General features: G+C 36.5%; 1 protein-coding gene across 1 annotated transcript in view; it reads right to left on the reverse strand.

Moving 5' to 3' along the window:
* Positions 1-7,058: 7,058 nt before the first annotated feature.
* The window catches only part of TEX15 (testis expressed 15, meiosis and synapsis associated), a 70,797-nt gene continuing 64,071 nt past the window's right edge, over positions 7,059-13,784 (reverse strand). The window contains 5 exon segments of the mRNA XM_068532271.1: positions 7,059-7,092; positions 9,422-10,034; positions 10,037-10,378; positions 10,381-10,667; positions 13,144-13,202. Of these exon segments, the coding sequence (XP_068388372.1) occupies positions 9,424-10,034; positions 10,037-10,378; positions 10,381-10,667; positions 13,144-13,202 (1,299 nt within the window). The 3' untranslated portion in view covers positions 7,059-7,092; positions 9,422-9,423.

Raw genomic sequence — 13,784 nt, forward strand, 5'->3', positions numbered from 1 at the left:
AGTAGTTGTGGCTCGCGGGCTCTAGAGCACAGGCTCAGTAGCTATGGCGCACGGGCTTAGTTGCTTCGCGGCATGTGGGACCTTGCCCGACCAGGGAATGAACCTGTGTCCCCCACATTGGCAGGCGAATTCTTAACCACCATGCCACCAGGGAAGTCCCTGCTTATTAGTATTATCACCAGTCTTCTTTTCTACAGGGCAACTGGTAAATCTTTGTCCAATATTAGAGTGTAAGATTTATCTTTCCACTTTTATCTTTTATAAGCAACAGTGGTATAATAAAGAATATATCTGGCCTTTGACCCTGGTTTCTGGCACAGAGCTTCCAAAACCCTTGGAATTTCAGAGTGAGAGGAGTATCTTTGTTATACTGATGAGGTAGGTGACTCAGGATCGGGGCTGGTCACCAGAAAGTCCAACCCTGTGACTGGTCAGCCAACTTTGGGCCAGCCTGACCTCAGGGGAGGGGATAGGGCTGGAGATGGAACTCATCCATGTCATCAAGGATTTAATTACACATGCTTCTAACGAAACGCCAGTAAAAACTCTGGTCACCCCAGCTCTGTGGAGCTTCCAAGTTGGTGAACACATTGATGTGGTGGTGGGGTGAGATGCCTGGATCCCACAGGAGAGGGCGTAGAACCTCTGCATATTCCTCCACTCCTAAAGAGTATTTCTCAGTTTGGTTGCTCCTGACCTGTATCTTTTATAGTAAAACTGTAATTCTAAGTATAATGTCTCAGTGAATCCTGTGAGTTGTTCAAGCAAATTACTGAACCCGAAAGGGTTGTGGGAACCCCAAATTTATAGCCTAGTTAGGGTACACCTGAGGCTTGTGGCTGGAGCCCCAAGTGGGGACAGTCTTGTGTAGGCCTTTGCACTTCTCTTGTGGGCTCTGTGCTAACTCCACGTAGTGTGAGAATTTAACTGAATTACAAGCACTCAGTGTAGGACAGTGCAACACACTATTTTTTAAAATGTCTTTTGTAATTTAAAAAACTATTAAACAGTTTTTAACACATCTTTTGACAGCTGAACTTATGACATTTACAGTCTTGGTTACAACTATATTTAGCTTATTGTCATCTTAACACTTTAAAAGATAAATTTTAAGTTGCCATAGTTACATGATAATTTTTTAAATGCATGGATATAATTTATATCCTTTCATAGTTTGCTATGGAAATTAACTCTCCACTTTCTTTTGGGTCTCAGATGCACAAGTATAATTAATCCTTTTATTTTATGGCACATTGTGAACATGTCTGTGCAAAAACTCGTTTTCCCTTCTCATCCCTGATACACAGTTTCATTTCTCTTCCTTAAAACGTATCCTCTAATGTTTTTGGTATATATCCTTAAATTATCCATGTAAAATATATAGTATTATGTACTTAATATGCATATAAATATATTCATATAGTTCTGTACATTTCATTGTTTCTAACTTCTTTCACTAAATGGTGATTACTGTATTTAGTATTTGTACAAATAACAAGCTATCATGTTTGAATCTAAAATGCTTAAAATATAGCGTTCTGTTCACCAAACAATATGGTTTTAAAAAACATTAGCTTTGATTATAGTAGCATCTTCTTGTCTATCATAATCACTGTCTTACTTGCTTTGCTTCTTTCTCCACAATTTTCTTCAACGTGTTCTCATCTGGTATGGGACTCGTAACACACCATGCAAACCAAGGGCTACACATGAAACCTTAAATGTGGTGAAAAAGCCTTTAGGACAAACATACAATAGTTGAGAAAGGTTCACGTTGAGTATTAACTGTGATATCAAGACACCTATCCTGTTTTTGACACTCGGAGCACTTTTAAAAAATGTGAGGATTTCCCTGGCGGTCCAGTGGTTAAGACTCTGCACTTCCAATGCAGGGGGCACAGGGTTCAATCCCTGGTCAGAGAACTAAGATCCCGCATGCTGTGTGGCTCCAAAAAAAAAAAAAAAAAAAAGTCTGTGATTGTAATATTCTATGTATTTCGACCAAGACTTTTCCTATACATCATGTTGTTAAAATGTTACATCAAGCTTGGGGGACATAAATATTTTTTCCAATATTAAACTGGCTGAAAATGTATCAAGGAATATATCAAAGCAGGGTCTTGAAAAGATATTTGTGCACCAATATTCACAACAGCATTATTGACAATAGCCAAAAGGTGGAAGCAACTCAAATGTCCATCATGAATGAATGAATCAAAATGTGGTCTCGGGCTTCCCTGGTGGCGCAGTGGTTGAGAATCTGCCTGCCAATGCAGGGGACACGGGTTCGAGCCCTGGTCTGGGAAGATCCCACATGCCGCAGAGCAGCTAGGCCCGTGGGCCACAATTACTGAGCCTGCGCGTCTGGAGCCTGTGCTCCGCAACAAGAGAGGCCACGACAGTGAGAGGCCCCACGCACCGCGATGAAGAGTGGCCCCCGCTTGCCGCAACTAGAGAAAGCCCTCACACAGAAACGAAGACCCAACACAGCCATAAATAAATAAATAAATAAATAAATAAATTAATTAATTAATTTAAAAAAATGTGGTCTCTACATACAATGGAATGTTTTTCAGCCTTAAAAAGGAAGGAAATTCTGACACACGCTACAACATGGATGGGCCTTGAGTCCATTATGAAATAAGTGAGTCACAAAAAGATGAATACTGTACGACTTCATTTATGAGGAGTTTAGAGTAGTCAAAATCAGAGAGACACAAAGTAGAACGGTGGTTCCCAGGGACTGGGGGAGAGGGGGAAAGAGGCATTGTTGTTTAATGGGCTTATAGTTTGTTTTGCAAAATGTAAAATACAAGTTCTGGAGACTGGTGGCACAAAAATGTGAATCTACTTAACACTACTGACTGCACTGTTAAAAATGGTTAAGATGGTAAATTTCAAGGCTCAAGAGGGAGGGGATATGGGGATATTTGTATACATACAGCTGATTCACTTTGTTGTACAGCAGAAACTAACACATTATAAAGCAACTATACTCCAATAAAGATGTAAAAAAAAAAAAGGTCAATTTCGTTTCACTACAATTAAAAATAAAAAATAAAAAGGGAGCCCTGCCAGGAATACCTTAACCAGGGATACGTTCTGTGGGGTGAGCCTGCACTTCCTTTCACTCCTGTGGCAAACCCAGGGTTGGGTCAAGGGATGAGGCCAAGTCACTGCCCTACACTGACAGATGCTCAAGAACGTGAAGTCTATCATGTCTCTTTATCAACTTAAATCATTCCACGGGACGGGGGGGGGTGTGATGTGTGTCCCTCTCACTTCCCCATGATAACCTACACCCACAAATGCCGTATCAGTAGAATGCTTTATGTTATATTCTCGTATGTGTTTCCCTCCATCCAAAGACCTTATTCTCACCTTTCCAGCATGTATAACCCAAACAGACTTTCGAGACTCACCTTAGGGTTGTCTTACTCATAAACAGTGTTCCTAAATCCAGTAGGATTCATTGTATGATTAAGTATATGGTAATCCTCTTAAGACCTGTACACCAAGCACTAGCATCTATCACACCTCACTTTATTTTCACGGTTGGTTTCTTGCAAGCCTCTCTCTCGCTCTACACAGACCTCTCAAGCGAGAAGTGTCTCACTGATTTTTCAATTCCAAACGGCCGATCATACAGCTGAGCCCAGCAACAACAGAATGTGTTCCATAAACATTTGTTGTTTGTAACTTGTATCTACATTGAATGGAATGGATTTTCACTTTTGACTTTATGAAAGTAAACAAACTACTGTCATTCTCACCCTCAAATCTTTCTTTGGGTTGTTTTGACTTTGACTTGTATCCAAAAGAAACACTCATGATGCAATATCATTCATTAACAGATTGTTTTTACTTTGTCATTTGATGGGTTATCAGTAGATGGTTAGAGGAAAAATTGTTTCATTATTGCAGGTTCCTGGGCCAAGAAACCCAGAAGGCAGGGTAAGAAAATTAGTTTTTAGTCTGACTTAATGTTTTGCCCTGAAAAATTGGTGGAAGACCACAAAAGTAACCTAGCTGACTCAGCAGGTTCTATGCGTGCATTTTTCAATAGATGGCATGTTTGAAACATTTTTTTCACGGTTGACCTGTTAAGAAAGGTTAAGCGAACCTTCTCACTGGGGAAATGGAAGTACAGCCTTACATTTGGCTAGATTCAGAACTCAAGTTTTAGAGGCACTTTTACATTATGCATATTAACAGAAGGCAGACTGACGTAACTAAAATATATGAATATGAAAGTTAGTTTGATTACCTCATCAAAGAGGCTCCCCTGAACATCTCAGCTTACGGATCATCCAGTAATTCTCTATTACTTTGTTTTGTTTTGTGTATGTCACTTCTCACGATGTGAAATAAACTACTGTACTTAAATATTTATCACTTGTCTCTCTTGACTGGAATGAGCACGGCACGAGGGCAGGGACTTTGGCTTGTCCTATGAAACTCCGGGCAGGAATGAAGTTTGTCAGAGTCCGGGGAAAGGAAGGAACGCGATGAAGGTGGAAGCCGCTGGAGTGGATGGAGTGTCCCAGCAGTTTATTTAATCAAATTCAGTTCTTTGTGGACTCTTTTTCTTATAATGAGTATACGTATAAACAAAAGATTATCCGTATATTATTTGCTCATTAGTCAAGAAACACAAAAGGAGAAAAAAAAAAAAACCCTGAAACTAGAAGGACTAGAAGGAATTTAGCTTATTCAGATAATTCTTCAAGTTCCAAAACAATAATATTTACAGACAAGCAGGTATTTTTAAAAATAACGTTCACTCAAATTTTAATTTGTTCTTTTTTTTATTTTTAGAACCAAGACACATACTTGAGGGGAAAAACACTCCATTTTCCCACGTTCCGTTTCAAAGTGCAGATTTTAAAATGTAACTAAATATTTACAAGGTTTTTTTTTTCATTATCTTTCTTTCAAGAAAATAAAACTCACGAAAGAAAAACATCACAAAGACAATATCAACAGAGTCTGCAAGTTGTTTAAAGAAAGCATCCTTAATTAGAATATTTAACTTTCGGTTTACCTAATAGAAACATTGTTAACACTAAACCTGTAACATCTTTCCATAACCAAACATAAAACAAACGGCTGAGGCAAAGTCATTCTTTGAATAACAGTTGATATTACTGCTTTAATACCTGTTCAGGAGCTCTGATTTTTACAGAATATTTCCAAATAAAACAACTATCTGTACAAAAAAATGTTATTTTGATATTGCTTTAATTCTGTAGTATTTTTTCTAATTCCTGTTTTGTTCAGTTGCAGTTCTTTGCTTGACTTTCCCCTTTTAAGATCTGTTTGTTAGAGAAGAACTCTAAAGTACTCTGGACTCCATCCTATTTGGTTAATGTGATTAATGAGGCTTATCCTGGGGGATCTTAGTGTTTTTCTAAATTGAAAAATTAGCTACTCTATAATAAATGCGGCTGAATCACACTCTCTTTGGATGCCTGTACTAGATAACATAAAAAGTTTGCTAACACAAAAAGGCTGCGAAAACACTGAAGCTTTGCTACCTAGCTGTTTAGATTTAGCCAATGCAAAATCTCTTAATCACATTTTAGGGCCCACTAGCACTTGAGAATCTATCCAGTTGTGAGGGATCTTTCTGACTTGGATCTTACAGAAACCAGGAATGGTTGCCGGTGGGCAGAGAGGTTGCTGAAGACCACGGTTACACACTACAGCCCTGTTGTTTAATGATGATTATTACTGACACTTCTTACTTTCGTGGAATGTTGAAAAGGAAAAAAAAAAATCTATGATCACAGCATTAAAAAACTTGTATTTGTGCTGCATTATTCTTATTATTTTTTTAAATTTTAATTTATTATTTATTTATTTATCTATTCATGGCTGTGTTGGGTCTTCATTTCTGTGCAAGGGCTTTCTCTAGTTGCGGCAAGTGGGGGCCACTCTTCATCGCGGTGCGCGGGCTTCTCACCATCGCGGCCTCTCTTGTTGCGGAGCACAGGCTCCAGACGCGCACGCTCAGCAATTGAGGCTCACAGGCCCAGCCGCTCCGCGGCATGTGGGATCTTCCCAGACCAGGGCTCGAACCCGCGTCCCCTGCATTGGCAGGCAGATTCTCAACCACTGCACCACCAGGGAAGCCCTGCATTATTTAAATTACTGAGATACAACTAAACTAATGGCATAAGCTAAAGACATTATTCCCTATTATTTGCTATAAAATCACTAAAAGAACCGTTTAAATTGTAAAATACAAATATAAAAGAAATAATCTTGTGGAAAGGGCCCTTATGGAAAAAGGTGTTAAAAGTGCTTTAATTTCAATATAATGATCTAAAACTGCTTCAAACATAAATATTTTAAAAATCTCTACTCAAGGACAAACACTGAAAATATGTAAACCTAGGTCTCTACTAAAATATATTTTGCAAGTAAAAATTAGAAAATATTGAAGTTAAAGGAATTTGTCACATTAGACACAGAACGGTAAATTACATAAAGTGTCAGGAATTATAAAATTATTGGTTTAATGATCAATCTAAGTAAAAAAAAAATCCTACTTTAATCTAAGTCAAATGGCACAACACTACCATAAACAATGAATCAAAAAATATCAGAGACAAAAATCTTGTTTTGAAGATTTTACTACTATTGCTTACCCTTAATCATATTAAATGTTACATTTACTCTCCTTATTCCATTAGAATAATCCCAAAGAAAATCTTTATATAACTTTAATAGCTGTGATAGCAACATTTCAAAAAATAAATTTCACAGTATTGTTAATGTTTTTGAAGGCTAGGTAGGTACTGAAAGATAGCCTAGTACAGAGTCGCTAAAATAATCGCATGGAAATTATTTTGGTATTTTAGATGTCAGAAATTGATTTCCTATTGCATTATATGATACACTTTTGCATCTAAACATTTTATCAAGGGCTATAAGGTTTATAATTTACCACATTTACATTTATTTTTAAATGTTAAAATAAAAAAATATGTAAGTAAAAAATACTTGGAAAAACTTGTAAACCTCTTTTCAGTAGACAAAAGAACTATCTTCAATGTCCTGGCTGAAAGGGTTCTTGATACCATGGAACTGGACGAAAACAAAAAGCACAAAGATTTGAGATGAATTAATGAAGCAGACGGATGGTACGTAATAGGATAGTGGAAAGAACCCAGTTAAGTTAGAGCCAAAGAGATCAGAGTTCAAACTGTACATCTGCTCTTTACTAGCTATGGGATCCCAAGAAACTTAATAGTATTGCAGTATTTAAGGCTCTCCAAAGAGTAGTTTCCTCATCTGTAAAAGAGCAATCGCATCCCTGCATCTCTCTCACGTATCTTGTGAGAATTAAACGGAATAAAGGATGTAATGTGGCCCGCACACAGGGCTCTCTCAGCCCTTCCTTTAGTTCCATTATGGTGCTTCTGAATACAAGTATCATGAGCACAACAGTAGGAAGTGGGTCACAGGGATTTTCACGTCTTCAGAAGGATGTAGTTCGTTGTAATACAACCAAAGAAATAACAATTAAAATTTTTGAGAATCAAAGCTGGATTTGATTCCAGATAGCTTTCTTAGCATCACAAAGAGCTTAATTATTAAGAGCACAAGAAAGCTCAAACCATGAGACCTTTATGAAACAATTTCATTCAAGATTTCCTATTTCAAAAATTAAAATGTCTTTAGTTTGTAGGTTTGCCACATCTACTATGCTTGGTGTGTTTATCATTACAGCAGCTACAGCAATTTATTAATCAAAAAGGAAAAAGCAGTCATATACCCTGCCCCCGCTTTCTCTCCTCCTTTATAGTTTTTCTTCAGGCTATGATTTAGCTGAAAATTTTCCAGTCCTGTTTAAACTCATTTAGTGGGGCGGGGAGGGAAGGAAAGGATACATAGATAATTACACCACCACAAAATACTCATATGTGAGAAATGCACACAAAAATACTGTGGAAGTAGAAGAGGCATTCTCACATGAGAGAACAGTAAGAAGTTCAGTGTGGCTTGAATACAGAGGTGGAAGTGGTGGGAAATGAGCCTGTCTATGCAGGGCTGTCAAGGGCCCTGTGTTCCAAGCAAAAGTATTTGAATTTTATCCCATAGGTTATAGGGCACCAGTGGCAACTCCAATGTAGAGATGCTGCTGTCAATAGGTTTCTTAATTAGAAATAGAACTATACTAACAGCCTGCTTCTTGTCCAATTCAGACTAAGGAATTAATTAATTCAATTAATTTTTTCTACTTATTAGTTTGTAAGATAACCCAGGACTGAGAAAGAACTTTTTAAAAAATACAATTCAGCACATTTATTGAACTCTCTAAATATTTTAATGAATACAAAACCTTGTTGGTTTTAATAGGTTTTCTTCCTTCTTTTATATTGCAGTTAGCACCAAGTTGAGGCAAAAAGCCAAATCAAAGCTTTAAAAATATTTTTTGGCTGAAATTGCATGTGGTATTTTTCACCTTATATATCTACAGACACACACAACCTACAAAACTGATTTTCCTTGAGAAACAACTTTTCAATTTAAAGAAACTCCTTGCATTTCTCTGTTTAAGACATTAAGAGATGATTAAATTTATACGCAGTACATTTTACCTCTGATGGTAGACTATTTGGGTGCTAATGTAGTTTTTGCAGAATTATTAATAACTGTTTTAAAATTTTGCTTTAACTATGGTAAATATACATGCCAATTAAATTAAAAATTATATTCTAATCATGATATTCTATAAACAGAATTGTTTCAGAGAAAAAATTTCAAGTCCCCGTGGCAAACTACCAAGTTGTTCTACTAACACATTTCAATTAACTCCATTCACTTATGCCAAGATACTATATTAAAATACTGTTATTAGATACTATATTATCTGATTGAAGTTCCTTTTTTCCACATATTTACTCTATTTTTTTCCTTCATTTATCGAAAAATGTATGTTCATAATAGGAAATCTAGAAAATAATGAACAACACTCTCCACAAACTCCAAATTTTATCACTCACAGGGAGACAAGTTAAAATGTTAGTGTACTTTATTTCCGTATCTCTATGCATTTCTTTATTTACGTAAGTAAATTTATACAATATAGTTTTAAAAATTGTCATTAAAAACTTTTATAAACCCTTCAATGGTTGCATATTTCAATAACTATAATTTACTTAACTATTATTCCTTGAAGTTGGGTTTTATTGAAGGACATATTTAGTGATATTACCAATTCTTTTTTTCTCAGTCTTTGACAACTAGTTTTCCACTGACAATGTAATTCAACTCTGCCTGATTTTAAACAATTCTACAAGTCTACACAGAAAAATGTGCCATCTATCACCACTTGTTGTAAATTCCACTAACATAAATGTACAGAGATAAAAGTGAAAACTCTACGAAGTACTAAACTTGTGAAACTCACCGTTAAGTCCAAGGAACTTCTGGAAGCACACCCAAATCAGGAGAGCAAGGGTATGCAGCGACCGGTTGATGGGAAACATACTGTGAAAAAATTGGCTGCTGAAAATTGTAAACAGGCATTTGAGATGGAAAATGTCCACTCACTGGCACAAAGTCATTTGCTTGTCGTTCCCCAGCAAAGTAACCAAAATATTGAGAGTACAACAGATTAGAATGTGTATTTTGAACAGTACTTGTAACTGCAGTCAACATTCCGAAAGGAGGTGGCTGTACTTCATAGGATGTTATTCCCTGGTATGTCTGGGTAATGGAACTCCCATTGCTGCTGCTGTAACGATAAACACACCAAGCAAAGTAAGGATATGAAGTTCCAAATGACTGCTCAGAAGAATTATATACTGGGGCACATGCAGACTGTGGAATTTCATTCCAATATGTGGCAGCATTCTGAGTTAAAACTTTTGAATTCTATTGCTCAGAAAAAGAGTATTCTACTGTTTGATTCACATTAAGGGTCATGTTCTCAGATGCTTCAACAGGTGTAGTATTGGAACTCAATGTACCCTTCCTATATTCTTCTTTTGACTCAGTTTTTGCAGGTTGTGTTTTATTTGCAGAACAGGAATTTTGTTCTGGATATGTACGGGTTCTGGAGAACTGGTGCATGTAGAATTTTTAATGGATGAATTTAATATTTCATTATCTTGAGGTTCAAAGTCAGTGTCATTCATTTCTAAATTGGCATCGATATTCCTCACAAAATAGAAAATAGGCTTTGAGAGCACTAATGCATTAGGCAGAAGAGAAGCATCAGTTTCTGGTTTTATGTCTGAGGGACAAGATTTCTCTGCAGGATCTGAGGAATTCTTAAGAAATTTCTGAGAAGGTATCTCCTGGTCTTTTGAAAATGTGCCATCTACGCGTTTTTGGTCAAAAATTGCCAAAGGAGAACAATCTTAGCACTTTTTGTTTCAGCAACACTAAAATTTACATTTCTTTCCTTCATGTTATTTAAGTTTCCCTGTTGTCCACTGAAATCTTCTGAAGTAGCAGATGAAATATTAGTTAAATCTATTTTGCCCTTTAACTTTGACATACAAGTGTCTTTCAGGTTCTTTAAAGGTAAAAGTGAGCCAGGTAGTGATCGCTGAATTTCAACTTTTTTTGGAGAGACATGGTTTCTTTTCAGATTGTCAGATGAACTTGGTCCTATATCATTTTCACTTTCGGGATGAGATCTCACAGTCCTATTAAGTGTAACACACATACAAACAACTTTAAATATAGAGAGTCACAAAATTTCAATATAAATATATATTTGAAAATTTTATTTAGGAAAAGAATTCTTAAGATTCACATTTTCCTCTTTGTATTGGCACTATACAAGAAACATATTTCTCCAGTTTTCCTCCCTTGGTTTGAATTTAGATACTTTTCTTGCTGAAGGTGATATATTCCACATTTCAAATATATTTCCAATACATCTGAAAATACAGAGTGCTGCCAATATTCTAATAAATTATTTTATGCTTTGGACACTTCCTGATTTCAATTTTTTTGCAGTAGTTTCTAATTCATATACCTCCAACCTATTGACAATCTTCTTTACTTGCAAATGGCCATATATAGCTGGTGAAACCACTAGCTGTGACCCCTACCCCCAAAAGACTATCTTGTCACAAAGTACTGAGATATTTTGTCTGTTCAAGGTCGAGAATAGGAAAAGCAGACTTCCAAAATTTCTTGCCAAGGGAATATCCTTGGCATTCCTATCTAAATTTAGACAGTCTCAATCAGGGTGAAGGAAGCATTCATTATTGAAGGTCTAGAGCCAGACAGTTAATACAAGTCTCCAGGGCAATTATATTTTTTGGTGTCTCATCAAATTCTTCGAATTAAAAGTGGAAAAGAACATGTTGAAAGAAGAAAGTAACCATTCCTCCACAGTCGAGAAAAATTAATCTTTGGCCTGGAATTTGTATATCCCACTCATGAAACTAAAAGCCCCTATTTTACTTAATCCAGCCTCCTTAAAAGGCACTTAAATGACAACCTACATCATCATCCAACCCAATATAATACTTTGACAGTTTCCAGAAAGGACAATTTTGACTCTATCACATTTCCAATGATGTTTCAGTGATGTCTCAACCTTATAGATTGACAGCTGCCTGTATGATCTGTCCTTTTACCCACTCTCTTAGAGGATGTTCTTCCATGACCATGGCACCTTATATTAACCTTACATTAGAATTCATTTTCCTGCTAAGTGAGGCACAGTTTGATTCTTTGAGCAGCAAATACTACCTATACTTACAAAACTTAGTTTTGTAAACTAAGTAAAACAAATCATCTTAGTTACAAAACTAAGATGATTACAGAACTGGTTTATGTTATGCCTCTGATAGCCTATTCATCCTTATGCCACTACACAATTATTTAAAGAGTCATCTGTGCCAGGAAAAAGATTCTAGAAATGTAGTAAATTAAAGATCATATTTAATTTTTTAAAAAATTAATTATTTATTTTTGGCTGTGTTGGGTCTTCGTTGCTGCGCACGGGCTTTCTCTAGTTGCGGCAAGCGGGGGCTACTCTTCGTTGTGGTGCGCGGGCTTCTCACTGTGGTGGCTTCTCTTGTTGCAGAGCATGGGCTCTAGGCGCACGGGCTTCAGTAGTTGTGGCTCGCAGGCTCTAGAGCGCAGGCTTAGTAGTTGTGGCGCACGGGCTTAGTTGCTCTGCGGCATGTGGGATCTTCCCGGACCAGGGCTTCCCGAACCTGTGTCCCCTGCATTGGCAGGTGGATTCTTAACCACTGTGCCACCAGGGAAGCCCTAAAGATTATATTTAGAGAAGCAAAACCAAATAAGACAGAAATGAGAATGCTTATCTTCTTTTAGTTCATATTATTCATTTTCCTTCATAGGATGGAAAAAAGATGGTAAAAAATGAAGCTTGTCATAAATTGAAAATCTTACAGAGTTGAATGAAACAAGAGATGGTCAACAAGTCCAGTGGTGCCACTTCATGTCAAAATGAGAAAAACATAAATAAGGTAGTGGGTTTTTAATAAAAATAACTAATTCAAAAAGAATTTAAAGAACTAGCCTTTATTCTGAAATCATGTCCTTTCTATATTGTGGTGTTAACACATCCTTTCATGAAACAGTAGTATACTTATAATATGTGAGTGTGTTTGACTAAGCTCCCACTTAGGAATGTAACTTGTCAATTTTTATCTTGTTAGCCAGTCTTGAAATTTGACAGGTCTATAAAATCCACAAGTTTAAAAAAATCTAATCACTTGCCCCATTCTACACCCTTTTTAGTAATAAGCCAGTCACTAAGCCCCATCAATTCATTAAATAATGTCTGTCAAATATGACTTTCACCTTCTTATTCTGTAAAGCGTCACTCTTTTCTAAGCCCTGGCTGACTTACTACTTTTAACTATACTTAGAATCTCCTTACCCTTTAAATCACTGTGAAAACGCATTTCACAGGATATTACCTTTCAATCCTTACAGAATGAAATTCAAACTCCTTAGGCCTTACCTAAGACACTGCATAATCTGAACCACCTTCTCCCTCCTTAGCTAACTCTTCTCCCCTAAGTTACATATATAACCCAACAGAGGAAATAAATAAAGGTTTTAGTCTTGTTCCTTAATATGTGCTCAATTTTGTTTAGTTTTTCTTCAGACAGGGCTGATGGCAACTCCTACCTTGGATGCTTGAATGTTGCCTTTTCTCTGTTGATCTTCGTGACATCTTTCATGCTAACCTATGTTTAAAAAATACAGAGAAAACCTACATTGTTGATCGTTTAAAGTATAATATTTATTATTTTACTTTTCAGACATTAGCAATTGCTTGTTCTGTCATCATCTAAAATGCACTGTCTGAAACTATATTCATTAATGATCCTCTCCTTCAAAACTCAGTGACTCTGCTGGACTTCCCATATTTCATAAATGTTTGGAGAAACTTTTTAAAAAAGCAATCTGCAACATTCTTTTTACGCACATTTTACAACACGTCTATTTATGACTGCTTCCTATTTTATGCCCTTTTTAATCAACCAGTCACTCAGCGCCACTGTTAAGTAATGTCTGTCAAGTATGGATTTTCCTTTCCTATTCTGTAAAACAGCACCTTTTTCTAAGACCCAGATGACTTACTACTTCTAACTATACTCAAAATCTCTGCTCTTTAAAAATCACTGAAAAAACACAGTTTACAGGACACTACCCTTCAATACGTACAGAACGAAGTTCACACTCTTCAGGTCTATATTTAGAACATTCTGTTATCTGAAACAATATGCTTCTCCATCTTTAGCTTACTTCTGTCCACTAAGTTAAAA

Source organism: Eschrichtius robustus, chromosome 21, assembly GCF_028021215.1.
Source record: "Eschrichtius robustus isolate mEscRob2 chromosome 21, mEscRob2.pri, whole genome shotgun sequence".
In the NCBI taxonomy this organism is placed as follows: domain Eukaryota; kingdom Metazoa; phylum Chordata; class Mammalia; order Artiodactyla; family Eschrichtiidae; genus Eschrichtius; species Eschrichtius robustus.